The 18,326-nt window shown below is 38.3% G+C and overlaps 2 protein-coding genes across 5 annotated transcripts in view; one reads left to right on the top strand and one right to left on the bottom strand.

The window, feature by feature from the left end:
* Positions 1–1,350: 1,350 nt before the first annotated feature.
* Positions 1,351–9,055, bottom strand: mrps31 (mitochondrial ribosomal protein S31). The gene is made up of 7 exons (XM_006628232.3): positions 8,817–9,055; positions 7,966–8,247; positions 6,964–7,116; positions 6,173–6,319; positions 4,898–4,971; positions 3,620–3,763; positions 1,351–3,219 (listed from the first exon to the last, which is right to left on the bottom strand). The coding sequence occupies exons 1-7, from the start codon at positions 8,942–8,944 to the stop codon at positions 2,987–2,989; spliced, it is 1,161 nt and encodes a 386-aa protein (XP_006628295.3). The 5' UTR covers positions 8,945–9,055; the 3' UTR covers positions 1,351–2,986.
* Positions 9,056–10,189: 1,134 nt separating this feature from the next.
* slc25a15a (solute carrier family 25 member 15a) overlaps positions 10,190–18,326 on the top strand; it is an 11,757-nt gene continuing 3,620 nt past the window's right edge. The window contains exons 1-6 of one of the 4 annotated variants that reach the window (XM_006628193.3): positions 10,192–10,375; positions 12,638–12,778; positions 15,525–15,783; positions 16,343–16,480; positions 17,007–17,179; positions 17,774–17,932. In XM_006628193.3, coding sequence (XP_006628256.1) covers positions 12,724–12,778; positions 15,525–15,783; positions 16,343–16,480; positions 17,007–17,179; positions 17,774–17,932 — 784 coding nt within the window. In that variant the 5' untranslated portion in view covers positions 10,192–10,375; positions 12,638–12,723. Of the gene's footprint in view, positions 10,376–10,396; positions 10,891–11,496; positions 11,748–12,637; positions 12,779–15,524; positions 15,784–16,342; positions 16,481–17,006; positions 17,180–17,773; positions 17,933–18,326 lie in introns of those variants that run through there. The other 3 variants (XM_015341920.2, XM_015341921.2, XM_069190180.1) reach the window with 3 other exon arrangements.

The raw sequence follows: 18,326 nt of genomic DNA, 5'->3' as shown, positions 1-18,326 counted from the left end.
CCTTAAATATGACTGAACACGTAATCATGCACCAACAACTATTTCAAAAAGTACTTTTAATTTTCCTAAATGTATAAGACACTCAGCTTCCACTTTTATTTTGGTACTTTGTATTGAAATGGTTAGTACCTTTCAGTATTGTGAATAGTCAGACAGGGCTCCTTTTCTGGTCATTCCCAAGTAGGATCAAGGATTGATCCTGATTGTCCATCTTTTATCACTTTCAAACACTGGAGATACCTGCTTTTTTGTAATGTGGCAAGTACAATTATTTTAAATGCAGTATTGTATCATTTCAGACAAATACCAATATCAAAGGGAAAATGAACAAATGGAGACGTGCATTAAAATGTTTATACCTTAGCAGCATCGATGAGCAATGAGATCTTCAGATCACCAAAATAAAGGAACTAAGGGGGACATTTGGATGGTAAACTCCATGTAATGGTTCTCTCAAGCATTCTCCAGAAGAGCAGGTCTGGACTAATGAAACATGATGCACCTCCAGTGTGTGTGACTAACAATGTCTCATCAGGGAAGAAAAAAACAACCTTTCATGAAGGAACACTTAAAAGAGATGCAGTGCACATTACATCCTTTACAAACATGGGCCAAACATAAGATGAAGAGCTATTTTGGTCCATACCTCTTCCATTGTACTCTGATAAATCACGAAACCATATTTTTTCTAATACATGATGTACTCTTAGCTAAAGTGCTTTCACAAAACATCTTAGAACTGAAAATCTGGGAGTATAGGCTCCTTTGGTTTTAAGCAAACATATTCTGTTAAATGGGCATTAAAGGTATTAACCTAAGTAGATGGCCAGGGAGCTCATGCTTTTTATTCATTTTTCTGCAGCTGTGTAGCGCATTGGCGAAATTAGCATCTCTAAAATATTTTCACATTTCCCCTTCAAGAAAAACATCAACAGGGCTGTCACAGGCATCATGCTACGCTAGAAAACAAAGCCACCCTCAATTTTGGATAATTGATTAATTATGAGCTAGAACAAGCCAGTATCTTTCTTTGCACGTGGATAATTAATTATGTGCGAAAACAAACTGGCAGCCTTCATAGCTGCTATCTTATTTCATATTTGTGTTCTCAAGCAAATTGTTTCCCATTTGTTTGCAAGCTACCACAGTTTCTTTCTTTTTTGGAAATTCAAATCTCAAAAGGCTTGGGAAAACCACCAAAGGGCCGGAAAGAAAGGAAAGACAGAACTGTTACAATTTTAATTTTTCACTCAACTTCCTTTGCCCACCCAATAACAAATAATACATTAAAAATCCCATTTCCAATTAGTCTAAACTGATGTGAAAAAAAATGCAGAAAATTAAGAAAGATTGTATTTAAGAGTAGCAAATTGTTTATTTCGAAACCAACCTACACGGTAAGGAATGTTTTAAAAAATATGAGATTATGCCTGTTTTCCATCCAGACATTGCCGAATATGATCACTGCAGCTAAGGCCAAATATCAACATAGGCAGCATAAAATAAGGTCCACCGTAGCAATAGGCATTACTTTCCTTATCTGTTCTATGAGGGTTAATCAAGAATATTACATTATCTTTCAAATTTGCTACAAGACTTTTACCTCAGAGAAAAGCTACTATTGATACACAACAGAAACTCCTGTATCCAGCTGTACCTGTTCTCTAATAGTTTCCAAGGCTGTACATATTTTCATTCCAATTTGCCAAGCAAAAAAGAGATAACCCCCAGACCAAAAGGACACAAAGTAGATTCCTGAACCAAAGCACGCTGGAGGGAGGCTCTTGCATAAGACAAACTCAAATGCTAGATATTTAGGGATTGCTCCCTTCAGTATTAGTGCACAGCTAGACACAAAGTTATAATTTTAAATATTTGCTTTTTTATCCGATTGGTAGAATTTCTGGACAAACTCTGAATTCACAAACCATGAAAAGAATCGATTCTCTTATGCAATGGGAGTTTCCTCTGCTTCCTTGATGTACATTATCTACTGTAATTATCTCACCTCAGCACAGGAAAGTACAAATGAGAAGAGTAACAGCTGATTACCTGGAATCTGGGGAAATAAATTAACAGTTACAGTATTGATGTTCTTGTCATTAGTTTACTGGCTGATCATAAAGCAACTACAGACTGTCCATTTTGTATAGTCTGACGATACATGTTCAGATGACGCAGGGCAGTCTGATGCAATTCCCTCACAGGAAATTACAAAAGAATGATAGCAGAAAATAATACAGTTCAAGCAGAGACAGAAAACTGAGAACTGATTTCTCCACATTGATTGGGGGAATTTAACCCAGCTAAAAAAAAATTCATGATATTTTCCCATGTACAAATTAAGATTTAGATGCTTTATTAAACACTACAAGTGCAAACAGACACCAGAAAATCTGCTTTCTCAACTAGCTGGACCTTTAAGCTTTCCAAATGGGGTGAATGACAAAAGTGTTTTTGATTGCCAACAACTATGACTCCTGTCAATGGATTCCGGCATTTTAAATTAATCTTAGTCCTGGACTAAGGTTTAAAGCCTCAAAATTACTCTTGTAAAAATCTGTGATTCTACTTAAATCTCATATCAACATATATGCCACATTACAGCAGAAAATGAAAGGTAGCACTAACCTACAGAATCTAACTTCTGGAGGTATATCTACCTTAAGTGTAGTTTGCACCGAAGGAAGGGGGTAAATCTTGCTTCTTTTCAGATTTCTTGGAAATTACGGAGCATGACAAAAATTAGGTCTTATTGATGTGATGCAACTGAAAATCAAAACTCAGGTGTAAAGATAAGATCTCTTACTTAAATAAGTTAATCTTTGGGCTTCTTCATCTAACTGGATTGTTACATCTAATTAGAGGGTTAGGCTTCATGTGGAAGTCTTTGAAATGTTTTCAGTGAAAATCGGAGAAAGAAGAGACATAGAATTTCTTAAGCCTGGGCTGAGTGTGCCGTTTTCAACAGCATTCAACAAAACTGTCAGTTGAGGTAGACTTCGGCCTCCTTCAGCAAGTCCTCCTTCTGCTGGAAGTACTCTCTGAACCAAGCTATGTGCTCTGTCTTCTGTCTGACAGTGAGATAGGGGTTTTTGGACAGCCCAGTGATCACCAGCTCCATGAAGTGACGGATGGGGCCTTGCTTTGGAAAATCCTCCAGGTGTTTCTCTAGGAACACGTGCTCATGGAACGGGATGTCAGCTTCCTCCTCTAGACCTGAGACCAGAGCAAACGCAGTGCTGAGTGGCTTAAAACAAAGACAAAACTACAACTAAAATAGGAAGTTCTGAATAAAGATTTGGCTGCTGACAAAAATGTAAATGTTCTCGATTGAGAAAATTGCCCAATCTTCTTTACAAGTGTATAAAAGGAATATGGACATTCTGATTGCTTCTGGCTAGTTGCATAGCCTGGATTCACTACAACAACCTCCAAGTACAAATCCTGTAAATGTAGCACAGGCTTTAAATAAATAAGCCACTGGGGAAGACAAAATTCTCTTTTCACACAAGGTAACTTTACAGATTGTGTTAAATATTGATCATATACTACAGTAACACCTATGGTGACAGCCTGCGCTTGCCTTGTACAGTATATTGGCAGTGATGGGACTTACCCTCTTCGTTGTTAATAGGATACCGCCAAAGCTTCCCATCATGAGTCCACTGGATCATCTCCTCAAAGCCGTTCCGAGGTGGATGTTTGGTCACCGCTGCGATCTGATTGGCCAGCTCCATATCCCACAAGGATGGAGAGGAATCTGCAGATGAACAGCACAATCAGTGAGAAAAGCAAGGGTGCAGGCGTGCAGGAAGAGTCATGCTTACAGGATTAAGAGACTAGTCATTTGTGCCATAGTTAAAATTCAGAGGTTCTGTTTCCAGCATCAGTCTTTGTTGCATAAAGCCACAATTTTTATTTGACAGAATTACGGTAACAATCAGTAGATTATTCAGCAGATTGCTGAACCTCTGTAAGTTCAGTACCTACTCATCAGATCCTCAGATCAAACATATGGCAGACAGTTCTGGATTGTGTCCAAGGCATCAGGTGTCTTTAAGATGCATATCCAGAGAACATAAGCACTCATAACATGCCATAACAAAATGATAGTTATTTATCCTTGATTTCATTAATGCTCATATCAACTGTTAACTGTCAGAGCCACAGGCCCACGTAAATGAAAGATGAGGCTCTACAGTGAAGGACTATCACATTTCAGCAGCTGGGACCAAGTATGCTACTACAGTGTGTCATACATTGTGCAGAGCTCTTGACTTGGCTCACATTGAAAGCCCTCTATAAAGCCAGTGTTGAAGTGCTTGGGAAACAAAGACTGTCTGCATAAACTCATCATTTCTACAGCCAATTTCTTTGCATAGCTTCCTTCAGAGTTACATGCTCGTTTTTAAACAAGCAGACAAGTTATGTGATGTCGTACGCATTTCCTGTATGCAGTTTGCATCAGTAATGATGAATTAGTTCACATATTTATGTTAATAAAAGAATAATAGTATTATTAATATCTAAGATGTAGCAGTATGATCATTTAGAGCATGTTATAGTTCTCTCTGCTAGCAATCTCCTAAAGTTTGTTGAAAGAATTCCCAGATACAGCTCTCTACATTAAAATATGATTATACTTACAGTATTGTGCATATTATCCACTGTTATCCACATTAGAGAAATAACATTTCTAGCTTAAAATCCTAGAATCTATCTTTAAAGATACATAAAATTTGACAAAAAATAACAATCAACTTAAAGACAGCATAATGGTTTAAACAAATAAATGTCTCATAAGAAAAGTGACCTCCCAACTTGTTAGATCTCATGCATAGTCTTCATAGAGGTGACATGTTACATGTTGCTTTAAAGGGTGTCTCTTCCATACCTCTGGGCTCTAATTCTGCTGTGTCAGGGGGAACTTGGAAGATGTTAAGCCTTTTGCCAACAAATAAGCCTTTCCTGTAAGGGGAAAAGAGACATGATTTTAACTGACAATAGAGAACTGTTGTTATAATCACCTTTGTTATCATTATCATTTTATTTTTTTTAGAAGTAGTGTTAATAAGACCTGTCAATTTATCTTAGATTTTAGGTATATCAGCTCATCACCAATGCTGTTCAGTGATCTCCTCTATCTCTCTTGTACCTTCCTTGCATGCTTGTTAAATTCTTACAGCACAAGGAAAAAATCTGTTTATTTTAAATGCATAGTTTCAGGGAGTTTGCAGAAGTTCCTTCTGAAAACAAGACTTCTACAGATTAAGTATAATAATGGCCATAAAGCCAGGTATTTTTAACAGCTCTTTCCTATTTGTTCTATGACTGTTCTCACAATAACGAGTTTTCCCCATTACAACATGGGGCGCATTCTCTGCTAGACACAACAAATAAAGGTCATCTAAGCTTTGGATATATATTTATATTTTTTAATTGAACACCACCATGTACAAAATTATCTTAATCGTGTTTTACTAATCATTATTTTGTACCCATTTCTACCTATTTTATACACATGCATACTGGCTCCATCTAGTGCTGGCGACAAATTTACTACTGAACCTTTGTAACTTCCTTTGTGGTTTTGCTTTTGTAATCATTTTACTTGACATGCGTGGGCCTTTCTGCAGAAGTAAGTTCTTGTTGTTTAATATAACATAAAACATACGGAGGCTGTACCTTAAAATACAACTCAATTACTTTTTCTAATAATATTAAGAAACAGAAAAGCTGAAGTGAAATCTGGCTCAAATGTCTCAAGTCGAGTGCTCTGACATGAGCGCTCATGACAAAAAAGATTTGTTTTTACTCATTTTAGCTTAATTCATTGCACACAAAAAAGAAGGAAAATGCAGCTAGTGGGAAACAAAAAAATGTCCTGAGTTACTGAATTTATTTGTTAAACAATTTCAACACAATCAGTTCTGTACTGCACACACAATCTCCATTAATAAACTCACATCCAATTCGTGAAAAAGTCTTTTCATATTTTAGGCTCATTTTATTTTTTGCAGCATCTGAGAAAGAAAAAAAACTATTAAAAAGTAATCTGAACGTACAGAGAAAGCCCGTTGGTATTGCACAAGACTAAAAGATACACTGGACAGAAAACACCAATGTGAATTTCCAAACAGATCATAAACACAAAGAAGATCCTTCTTACCTGTTGCGCACACCTTCAAGATTGCTGTTCACACCTCTGTCATGGATATAACCCCGCCCATCATCATCAAAGTGAATCTGATTGGCTGCTCTGGCACTGGTGCGTATGTTGGGACGCTTACCAATCTTCATGTCAGCAATGATGTTCCTTAACAAGGAAAGAGCTGGTCACTGCTTATAACATTAACACCTACTCCCAAGTTACATACACAAACCAGTATGATTTGACTAATTAAATTTCATATCCTCTGTTTTGGGGTATAAGGTTAAATGTTTTATAAGAGTGAGAGTCTTCAACAGTAAAATACACACAAGTCTGCACTGTTCTTATTTTTTTAATTCACAGACCTAGCATTAAACACACCTATTTTTAACAAATCCCCTATTCAGAAATTCATTATATATGAAATGAATCTCTTCATTATATAAAAATTTTCTGACCTTATGACATTCTTCTTTACATTTCATTAGTTTACACTCTTTCTGATACAAACAAAAGATTTAGTGCAAATTGTTACAAGTGGCACTATGTCAAACCTTATCTAGAAGATTTAATATGGCCCAGTAACATTCTTACTTGATAGAAACATTTAAGAAAGTGGTGAAATGTATTTTAAACATCCTCTTACTGGCATGTTACTCTCTGGAAAAGCTACATTCGGAGCTGCACTAGAACTAAAAATATATAAGCAACAACACTATGTTCCAATATGCACTGTATTTAAACTTAGTTTACCTCTATGTTAACCACAAAAGAAAGGTGCCAGTATCAGATTTAATTGCTGTGTTTACCCGATATTTTTTGTCTGTCCTTTCTTCTGAACGTCTGATACAGACTCGTGTTTTCTCAGCTGCTGAAGGAGTTCCGATTCAGCTTGTCTCTTATTGGGCATTGAGGAGGCAACAGCAGAGGCAGCAGCAACCAGCTCTGGACTCAAGGTCACACTGAAAACAGAAACACAGTGGTTGCTTTTTCTTCCATTATTCAATAAAACCTTGCAATCCTGTAGATCATGATGCACTACTAGTCATTTCATAACATATGGCCCCTGTGGTATGTGCCTTTTGGTTATTATTTTCAATTTATGGTTCAAAATCAAAAACTGAAATTGTCACATTATTATATAGCACACATGAGATTACCGCTTCAGACCAAAACTGAAGTGGAAAACAACTGAAGCATAAAGAAAATTGGATCATCCCAGGAAATACAGAAGATGCACAACAGTGCAAGAGCCCAAAAAACTTTCACAACCCTTTTTCAATGATGTACTATTTCAGAAATAATGGACCATCACTACTGCAATCAGAGAGGCTTGACGTGTTAAATTTTCTCCTTAAAAGAAAGGAAGCAATATTTTAAGTACACTGAATTGTGACCTGGAGACACCATGGCACCAAGGGCTGTAGGACTCATTTGCAACCTCTGTTACGTGCTAAAATGAAAGTCGTTAAAATGAAATGGTTCGCTTCTGATCATTGAGGGTGGACTAAAGCAAGGCTACTCCCTGCAGAACAAAACAGATAGGACACAGGATATGTCTGTCCAGTTTTACTCTGCTTGTTAACTACATTGTTTTTTTTCTTTTGCTCTATACTTGATTTCTACATATCTTGCCCTACAGAAAACCCGTTTTGTAACGGCTAAATTGTTTTACTTATTTCATGACTTAGGCTTAGGATACTTTATTTGTTATTTTACTTTTTTTTCTTGTATATAATTGTATATCATGATAAGCATAACATCTGCAAGACACCTAGTATTAAGGTTGAGCACCAAGAAAAAAAACGTACCTCTGGGACTCTATGTGACTGGTAGCTTTCTGGAACATGCTGGTTGCACTCTCAAGTGCTCCAGGAGCATCTCTGGAAAATTCTTTGCCTTTCTGAACGTTCAGACCACGGAATTTCTTCTTTGTGGTCACCTCTACCTTCATGGCTCCTAAGAGGTCCAACAGACTCTCTTTCCCAGACTTTCCCTGCTCCTTCTCACTGGTGGTGCTCTGCACCTCTTCTGGACCAGAAGCCTCTTCTCTCTCCTTTGAGATCGCAGTTGTGGTGCTGAAGGCCACCACTCTTAACAAAAAAAAACAACAACTCATACCTACTGAAGCTTATGTACAAGTTCATTGCTCTTTTCCCATTGTAATCCAATGACTAGCAAAGGTATCTTATTACACCATGTCTACTGGACAATAGACCACCCCCCATTTTGTCTGTAACCTGCATTTGAAAGTTTCTTAAGGCTTAATGTAAACATTGAAGCCAACTGTAATTTAAAACCCCCTTTTCCATAATGACTGTACAAATTAATATAGCTATTTTGAAGGAATGATTGAACCAAATCCACAAGGAACCCAACATAAAATATATTTTTTTAAAGATCATTTCTGGTAGAAAGCAATCCCAGCAGCAAATGAAAATGTGATATGTGTCGTAAAGTGCACTGGGAGGGCTTTGGCGTTACAGACCTTATTCAATTAGTAGAAGGCATCTGGAGACAAAGTGCTTTTGAAATAATATTATGACAATTAATTATACATTCCACACCTCTGCCCCGTCTGCGATAGCTTTCACACTGTGTAATAGAAAAAATCACAATTATTTCTTTAAATTAAAATAAAAGGGTAATTTTATAAACTCACCTCATATCCACGGCTAGGATTTTACTCGTGGACACACTGCTGTCTTTAGGACTGAATAAACCTGTTTCAAAGACTGAACCAGTAACACGTTTACTTCTAGAAGAGTATAAAATAAGTTTTCGGTACATTGCAGTATTATTTTGTCCTGCACTCTAAGCCCTACAATGTCACACGCGTATGTACAACCTCCACTAGCAATGGCGTCCCCCCCCCTATGCAGCAAAAAAGTATCGACCGGCAGGGAAACTATTGCGCCGAACTAAGGTTCCGCGGATTATATTTCGTTTAATAAAAATACCATGGAGACTATTTGGGTACAGAAAAAATGGTTGACTAATTTAGAACACCTACATACAAAACAGGTTGATTAAGGAACTATGTTGAATAACTTGTTTGCAAGTAGTGCACAATGCAACATTTGATGGTAGCCTAAATTATAATTTGTAATAGGTTTATTCCATGCTGAAAAAAAGGGAGAATAAAAGCAACGTTTCGGCCGTGAAGCCTTCTTCACTTTTTTTTTCAGCATGGAATAAACCTATCACATGTTCCTTTGCAGCCTACGCATGCTGACGCAGCTACCCACCTAAATTATAACATAATTGTTAAAATGATTTGTGCAAATCCCTAGTATTAATATACTGTATTATCCATTTGACAATGCGGTGGATTGAATGGCGCTATATAGAAAAAAAAAGATTTTTGCTTTTCAAATATCCTCTTAAATTGCAATAATGTCTACCTACACACTGCATAAAATAAAAAAGGCTTTTTTTTCTTTCAAAATTAGATCGAAGAATAAACTGCGGATTGGTTCATTTAAAACCATGTTTTTTTTTCTTTTTTTTTTATTTAAAACCATGGTACGAAGAATACTTTATAAAAGATCAAACGTCCCAGGTCTGCCTGGATTGCAGTTTTGTTAAAGGTCTCAGCCCAGTCCCAGAAATACTTTTTGCTAGTTACTAATTCATGCATTAGACTCTTTTATTTATTATACATTTATCAGTATTAGAGCAGTTTAACTGTTATTGATTAAAATTCGCTTTAGGAGACAAAACCGTAAAATAAAATCAACAGCCACACTTTGCCTTTCATGGTGCTTTATTGACTAGTGAAACCGAATTGATCGTTAAGTCTGGCTGGACAAGATCTCTCAGCCTCTGCTATTGGAATTCCAAACGATTTCGCCTTTAAAGTAAGATGTTGAAATTTTCGTTGGATACGCCGACCCTGTTTAGCTGCTCGTGTGTCGAAAACCAAGGTATGAAGTTACTTCACACACGTATGCTGAGTTGTGCAATAACATGATCAAAGAGAGCGTGTTGGCTCCGATTATGGTATGTGTATTTCTCAGCCACAAATCAGACGGGCTCTAAGACGCTCCCCATGCACTTTTTTCTTGCGAGTCCTTGGGAGCTAAGGCTGTGACGGTAACTGGTAACAGAGGATGTCCTGTGGTACCATCATTGTCATTGATTCCACACCAGTTGATGAACGGAGTTCATTTCGAAAGATGTATCTACTTTTTATGTGATCCCACTGCTGGGAGAAATCGAGTGAGTGACGTTTTTGTTAATTTCGCAACTGTGCTAATACGTCAGATTTGGTGTTCATTCTGTTCCTCTCACGCAAAACTGAATGTGCTGCTTTTTATTTCCGCTATGTACTGTATTTGATGTGATTTTTGTTCACTATGTACTACAAGAACCATCTCTTTTGATGGTATGTCACTGCCCAGCTGTTATCTACATATTTTCCATATTATAAGGCTGTAACACTTGAAGGCGTTACATCAGTTCCAAAAACAGGGAAGGACCCGAGATGTTACTTCAGTGCACGTGTTATGTGCAGCAAACCAGAGTGTTGAAGAGATGAGCATTCCGATCGCTGGATTTTTAACAACGTTGGATATGATGGAAGAATAGTTTTTTTTTTTACTGTTGCTGTTGCATTTCTGCTTCAAAGAGCGACTTGCCTTAGAACCTGATCATGCAATGTTACACGATACCAGGAAACCTCTGTGATATAATCAGTTCCATCTCTCGTGTATAGGTTTGTGCTGAAATTAAAGGTAAGGCACGACAAATGAGCGCAGTGTATTTGTGTTCAAGCTATTGCTTTGAATCTATTTGATTTGAATCTATTGCTTTGAATCTAAAAAATCTATTTTAGAGATCTACTGTAGCATTTTTATTTGTAAATTTAAAAGCCAATTCCGTCTTTGGAAAGTAAAAAGTGACAACTCGTTTCTAACCTGGTAGTTTCACAGGTGCAGCCTGAAGACATGCACCTGGTATTTGATCAATGTGTCGCAAAATATTTCCTCAACAGGGTACAGACCGAACTGGGGCAGTACAATGGTGTGGGGGTTAGCAATCCTCCACTGATGTCCTGGCTTGGAACCTGGGGTGCTGTCTGTGTGGAGTTTGTATGTTCCTCCTGTGTTTGCTTCTTTTCTAGGTGTTCCGGTTTTGTCCCACATTCCAAAATTATACTGTTAGGTTAATTGGCTTCTGGGAAAAGGGCTGGCATCCTTCCAGGGTGTATCTTGCCTTGCACCTGTTGCTTGCCAGGATAGGTTCCGGTGCCTCTGTGTCCCTGTATTGGATAAAGCAGTTAGAATATGGAATGAGACAGACCAATTTTGTTTCTTATTGCGCATATTTCCATGCAGGAATGCTGCCCTGCCATTACTGTGGGGAACAGGCAGTACAAGAGCAGGTGTAATATGACTACAAAACAGGGGTTGTCCAAGCCCTGCCCCTGAGGCTGGGGATGTCTCTGTTTATCAAAAGAACCAGCACCTGTAGAGACTGATGAAGCAGCTTTAAGCAGCTTGTTAAAAACTTAATTGGAATGATGATCTGCAGACACACCAGTCCATTATAACCCGAAGAGGACACCCCTGTTTGTGTGACTCCATTCCAAGTAAATGGAATATGCAGTTTGTTTTTGCCGTCTTTGTTGCTTATGGTTGTGTCACATAGGTTTAACTTGAAGGTGAAGTTTGCTTGTTTAAATATAGTAAGACAGTGTTTACTAAGCTGAGGCGCTCGGGGATGGTGGAAATGGTAGTGGGTTTATAGAAAAAGTACCAGTGCTGGAAAGATACTTCAAATAAAAAAAAAAACACAAGTGCTTTAATTTATTATGTTTTATTTCATTGTAGTAATTGAGGCTTAATTTAACAATCACTTGCCTGTTAAAAGTAGCTGAAATAGCATATTGGAGTTGATTTGAAAATGAGGTGTTGTGTGTTTCAAGTTTGTGTTTTATTTTCTGTTATATACACAGCGTAGAGATTTCTAAAAGTCCCATTAACAGAAAATGTAAATTTGGCAGATTAATTAATCAGGTAAAAGATAATGAAATTGTAAGTTTACAATTTAATTATATAATTATAAAATGCCCACATTCATTGACACTAGAACCACTTCTCTTTGCTGTTTCCTTTAACTAAGCTAGAAGTACAACACAGAGCTAATATTGTTTATGCAAAAGCATACTACTAAGCATCATCACTGGGGGATCCTTACTCATGAAAATAGTAACTTTTTTCATCCTTCTGTTATCAGAAAGCCTCTTATTCCAGGAAAGGGATATAGCTTATTAAAAAAAACATAACAGGAACGATAGGTATTTCTACAGTCTTAATGGTTCTGGCTCTATGTTCTCTTTTCTACCATGTTTTTTCCCCAGTTCAGAAACCTTCTCACCACTTGCATTTGCACCCAATGAGCCTCATCAGTGGATATGCTTTGTAAAGTCTTGTGTTAAAGTGCCATTTGAAAACAGGTCTGGTCCTTCTTTTGCTGTAGGTTATTTGACTGACGTAGGAGTTGAAGTTGGGGCTGGGGACCTCTGTGCAAAGGATTCCTCCGAAACCTTTCGACCTAACACCATAATGGCTCCTCATCCAGTTGTCCAGGCTATCATTGACCTCTCTGCTGGGGCTTTCGGTAATGTAACACTCCACGGCCTTTGTTTTATTCCATGCCAGTCTGGGGCAGACCAGTCACAAGACTGCTCTCAATTTTTTGGGGGAAAAATACATATTTTTGTTACAGTTGGATTTCAGATGGCAGAGCAGTGCTTCAGAAGCCATGGAGTATTCATGGTTAAGGTTTTGGGCTTGTCCGCTGACATTTTGATTACTTTATCTTGGGACATATCCAAGCTATGGACATGGTGTGATGTATTTTTCTTCATTTTGGAATTGCCTGTTAAGAAATATCCAAAATATATCTTCTCAGCCTCCCAATGTCTAGCCCTTTATCTTTTAACTTATCACAGGCTATGCGGTCACATACAGTCAAATACAGAGGTTCTGTGCCAGTTGGAAGAGAGGCGTGTTTGTCACTGCAAGTTTTGCAGGGTTGCTGTTTCATTTCATTCCTGAGTGAATCCTGACCATATCATCCAAATCCTACACTCACTGGTGCTCAGCCAGTTATGTTCATTGTCTACACCATTGCCAACAAACTAACAGGGGTTTGGTGTAATTTTTTACCTGTTCTGGGAAATTCTGGACTTCCAGCTTTGTGCACTCTGTGGTGAAATACTTACATGCAACAACCATCACAATCACGAACCTGTCATGAGTCGCTTGTCTTCATTAAGAGTAATTTTGCATAGAGTCTATATTCTATCATAAAGCCAAACTGAATTCAGAAATACTTACATTAGATGGTTTATAAGATTCTTTTTCTACACCTTTTTATTGTTTTCAGTTCAGAAAGTATTTTTATGCAGTAATTCAAATTTTTAGGTTAACAAAGTATGTTGTTCAAAATGCACACTAGTGGCTATATTCTGACTTGTTTGTCATGACAAAGGCATGAATGTCTTTTGGAGTAGTGTGTATTTCACCTTTAAAATAAGATCGAAATCATATCTGTTATTACACAAACACATGGTGTTGGCTCAAGGTCAGTGTAGAGTCAAAGCATTGGCTTACTTTGTAATTCATGTTTTGAGCCACCAGTTTTTCCATGATTTCACCTCTGCCACCTTGGCAATATGCAAAATTTTTTTTTATATTGGCAAAGAATAGCTTTGCATGTTAAAAAAGTAGACATGAGCACTTCAGTGTGGCTGCTTCAGTTGTCTGCCTAAAATGTCTATGTGACAGTTTATAACATAAGTGTCTTATTAAGAAAACACATGCATGAAAATTAAATGGGGATAGATGTAACTTTAAAAAAAAAGTACACTGGGATCCAGCTCTCTTTTACTTGTGCATTCTGCAATCAACTCGTATCCTGTCAAGGGCATAATCCTGCGTTGTACTTCTTGCTTCTGGAATTGGCTTGGATGTGGCACGCCTTATCAGGATTAACACGTTTTTATTAATGGATGAATGGGAGGATAGTCGGAGTTCAAGCCTGGTCTGTAGGATAAAACAGACCATGGAGCCAGATCTCCCGAGCAGATAGGTCTGTGCTTCCTCCGAAAACAATTCTATAGGCAGCATAAAAAATGCTTGGATCAGCACTGCATATCCAAAGGGAATTGTTTAGGAACAAAAGACATGATGGTCAGTCAGAAAGAGCCTGGTTCAGTTAGCTCCCCAATAATCTGTGTAATCCTTCTAGCAAAGAATTTGAAATGCTTCATTCCATGTTGTTGCACAGTTGTGAAGTAAGTAAAACAAACCACAGCAGAAGTCTGCCTGAGAAAAAAAATGACTGAAAGGTTAAAACTTTTAAAGGTAAATATTAATCAAGTTAACCTTTAACTTTAAATTAAAAAACAGCAGTTTTTAGTTCTCAGTTAAATGTGTGTCACAGCCCAATGCTAACTAGTTATGGAGACAGTAATCTGACTTGACTTCCTAGGTTTCTTTATCTGAATGTTTCACGGGACCCTGCGGGAGTTAACATTGACCGGAGGAGTAGTGCGGCATCTACTAACAACACCCCTAGCTTACAGGTTCCCAGCATGTTACAGTTCACACATGTCCTACAGGATTCAGCCAACTAAGCACTGCTAAATGTAATAAACCATTCAGAGGTGGCTGATAACACAGTACAGACTTTATCCAGACATATCTGGACTGTAGGGCTCATTCTGCACCCCAAACAAACACCTTTACAGTTTAAACAGGAGCCCTCATCTTTGATCTTTTGATGCTATCTCAGTTCTGTATGGTTCTGAGATCTTTTTTTAGCAGCTTAAATGGTGCGTCCCTCTTTCAGCCATGCTTTTGGAAAGAGAGAAATGAGGTTTTCGGGCAGTTGGTAGTAAATATACTGTAGGCCATTCAAAGAAATAGGCAATGCAACGCCAAACCTTGTTAATGTGGAAAATGAAGTTCAAACATATGCCTAAACCTGTTTTAATAAAAAGGAAACTATTCCAGAAACAGAGTATTATTACTACACTTAAAATAATCCAGATAGTTTAGAACAGGGAGCTGCAAAGGAACAAGTAGAAGTTTAGAACAGGGAGCTGCAAAGGAACAAATAGAAGTTAATTCTACAGCAGGAATTGTGTTGTGTTTATCCTTCTTTCTTTCTACTTTTCATAATGGAACTAACCTCTAATTGTTATTAATGAATCCCTATACACTGTATATATGAATGGATCTTAGTTTTCTAGGAAGAAGAATGCTAGCTAATAGACAACTGCAACTGAGGTTTGTCTTAGAATATTTCAGCTTTTGTTATCTGAAGATATGTGACATCCAGCTGCCCTCTTTCTCAGGAGGTACAGCCTGTGTGCTGAGTGGGCAGCCCTTTGACACAGCCAAGGTGAAAATGCAGACCTTCCCCACGATGTACAAGGGCTTTGTAGACTGTTTCGTGAAGACCTACAAGCAGGTGGGCTTCAGAGGGCTCTACCACGGCACTACCCCGGCCCTCATGGCCAACATCGCAGAGAACTCTGTGCTCTTCATGTGCTACGGCTTCTGCCAGCAGGTGGTTCGGAAGGTCCTGGGCCGAGACAACGCCGCTGTGCTCAGGTGAGGTTGCTTTCAGGGTCTTGTCAGGGGTAGGGATGCTGTAGGCCTGCATTGCAAATCTTTGGTCCCAATGATTGTGAATTAGTTGTTTTTTTCAGCACTTTAATCAGTTACCAATTTAGTAATTAATGTGTTAAAAGGATAAAAGATCCTGCAATAGTATATACTGTAAGAATGAACCATTTGATGTTATTTACTGTATATTTAGAATTTTGGTTCCACTTGGAATTCACAGCAGTTCTGGGATGGCATAATATATTAATGAACTGAAACTCCATTTAAAAAATACTTAATACTTCTGCAATAACAACAAGATATTTTACAGGACAGTACTACTCATTTCAAACCTTTATTACCTTTGATGTTGCTCTCAGAGTGTATTTTTTAAGTGTTGTCTTCCGGTATTAGGCATGTATTGACTTGGGAGAGAGCAGGTGTTCTCAGTATATACACACATAGAAGACCTCAAGGCGCTCCTGGTTTTCACCGGTGAAGTCTCAGAGTTGGCTTGTGTTAAGATGATGGAGACAGGCCATGTCTGGGTTTTGTTTCCCTGCAGTGATCTTGAGAATGCGGCAGCAGGTTCTTTGGCCTCTATCTTTTCCTCAATGGTTTTGTGTCCCACCGAACTGGTGAAGTGTCGTCTACAGGCCATGTACGAAATGGAGGCCTCTGGGAGGATAGCTGAAAGGCAGACGTAAGTACCGTAAGGGAGAGGCTGTAGCTCAGACAGTTTGACCTTGATGTTTTTCATTGTATTTGTGTAAGCTATATCTGTATCTCACCGGCTGTTACTCGAGAAAGTGGAGTTTGGTCAACATTGTCTCACAGGCGGTATCAAACTAACTTACCTTCCACCGTGTATTTACGTTGTAAGCATAAACTTTTAAGAAACAGGACAGTGTTCTAATGTGATATTCATGACCACTCACATTTACACATCCTGTTGTTCTAGGTTTTCTTATTTCCTTATTACCATCAGTTTTAACTTCCCTTCAACTCTTAATCTGTAGTTCATTTAAAGGGAGTGCTAGTGTTGACTTGTGTACCTCTGACATACAGTAACCGGTTAAAATGATCAGCCTTCCCAGCAGTTGATGATATAAAGATGCTTGTGAAAACTGCAGGTCCTTAATTTGGAACACAAGACCCAAGACAGTCCGCTGTAAAACCTGGGTTAGTATGCCAGAGCCTGACGGGTGACAGTCCTGTTCTGTGTTCAGCTCGGTGTGGTCTGTGGTGAAGGCAATATTGCAGTCTGAGGGGCCTCTGGGCATGTACCGAGGCCTGAGCAGCACTCTGGTGAGAGAGATCCCCGGATACTTCTTTTTCTTCGGGGGCTACGAGCTCAGCCGTTCCATTTTTGCATCCAGGGGGAAAACCAAGGAAGAGCTAGGTACTGTACCATACTAATACTTTTCTATTAAATTATCAGCTTTTCTAAAAATCATTTCACTTCTTGTTTGATTTTAGTCTCTTACCTTTCAATGAAAGCTGAACGTTTTGTGTGGTAGGACAACCAGAAGTGACTGTAAATCATTAGTTGAGTTTGTTATGTTGCGAGTTAGTCATGAAGATGAGTTTTTGATGATTTATGTAAGCTTCCTTGATGATGAAATTGTTTTTGTGTTTGTCCCTGATTATGTAAGCTTCCTTGATGATCACATTGTTTTGTTTTAGTCATGGATCATGTTGAACTATAAAACTAGAGCAGTTGCTGTAATAAACAATGAGAAATCCTGCTTAAAATGCAACATGAAATTATGTAATACAGACTCTTACAAAAGGCTTTTCATTTCAAATCAATCTACACTAAAAACTGACATGATTGAAAGTAAAGGAAAAGGCAGGAAGTGTCATCTTGCAATTTAACACATTTTGATCTCGTCAATTTGAAGCAATCCCTATTTTTAAAATGTGAAACATGAAGCATTCACACGGTGCATATGGACTTCCTGTCGTTCTGATTGTGTGGCTTTGCTTTGTACAGGAGTGCTCCCCGTGATGTTCAGCGGAGGGTTTGGGGGTGCCTGTCTCTGGCTGGCAGTGTACCCCATTGACTGTGTCAAATCCAGAATCCAAGTCCTGTCCATGGCTGGCAAGCAGGCAGGCTTCCTCAAGACCTTCAATAGCATTGTTAGGAATGAAGGTAACACCCCTTAGTGCCCACTGGATAATAAAGGTCCAACAATATTACAGTGAACAACACTAACAGTTATAGAATATTCCCATTTCCCATAGTATTCATGTTATAGATAGATTTTGCATGTATGCATTGTATGTTTTGCATGTATTTCCATTGTATGATGTCCTAGGTAAAGCAGAAGGCTGTGTTCCCTTATATAATAATAATTGCTTACATTTATATAGCAGTTTTCTGGACACTCCACTCAAAGCACTTTACAGGTAATGGGGACTCCCCTCTACCACCACCAATGTGCAGCATCCACCTGGATAGTGTGCCAGAACACTCACCATACATCAGCTATCAGTGGGGAGGAGAGCAGAGTAATGAAACCAGTTCATAGATGGGGATTATTAGG

The sequence above is a fragment of the Lepisosteus oculatus genome, chromosome 5, assembly GCF_040954835.1.
Source record: "Lepisosteus oculatus isolate fLepOcu1 chromosome 5, fLepOcu1.hap2, whole genome shotgun sequence".
In the NCBI taxonomy this organism is placed as follows: domain Eukaryota; kingdom Metazoa; phylum Chordata; class Actinopteri; order Semionotiformes; family Lepisosteidae; genus Lepisosteus; species Lepisosteus oculatus.
This window is presented reverse-complemented; position numbering and strand designations above follow the sequence as displayed.

Coding starts and splice junctions, on each gene's coding strand:
- mrps31 (XM_006628232.3), bottom strand. CDS start 8,944: ATGTACCGAAAACTTATTTTATACTCTTCTAGAAGTAAACGTGTTACT. Junction 7,117..7,965: donor AGTCACATAGAGTCCCAGAG/GTACGTTTTTTT, acceptor TTCTGTTTTCAG/TGTGACCTTGAGTCCAGAGC. Junction 3,764..4,897: donor AGCAGAATTAGAGCCCAGAG/GTATGGAAGAGA, acceptor GTTCATCTGCAG/ATTCCTCTCCATCCTTGTGG.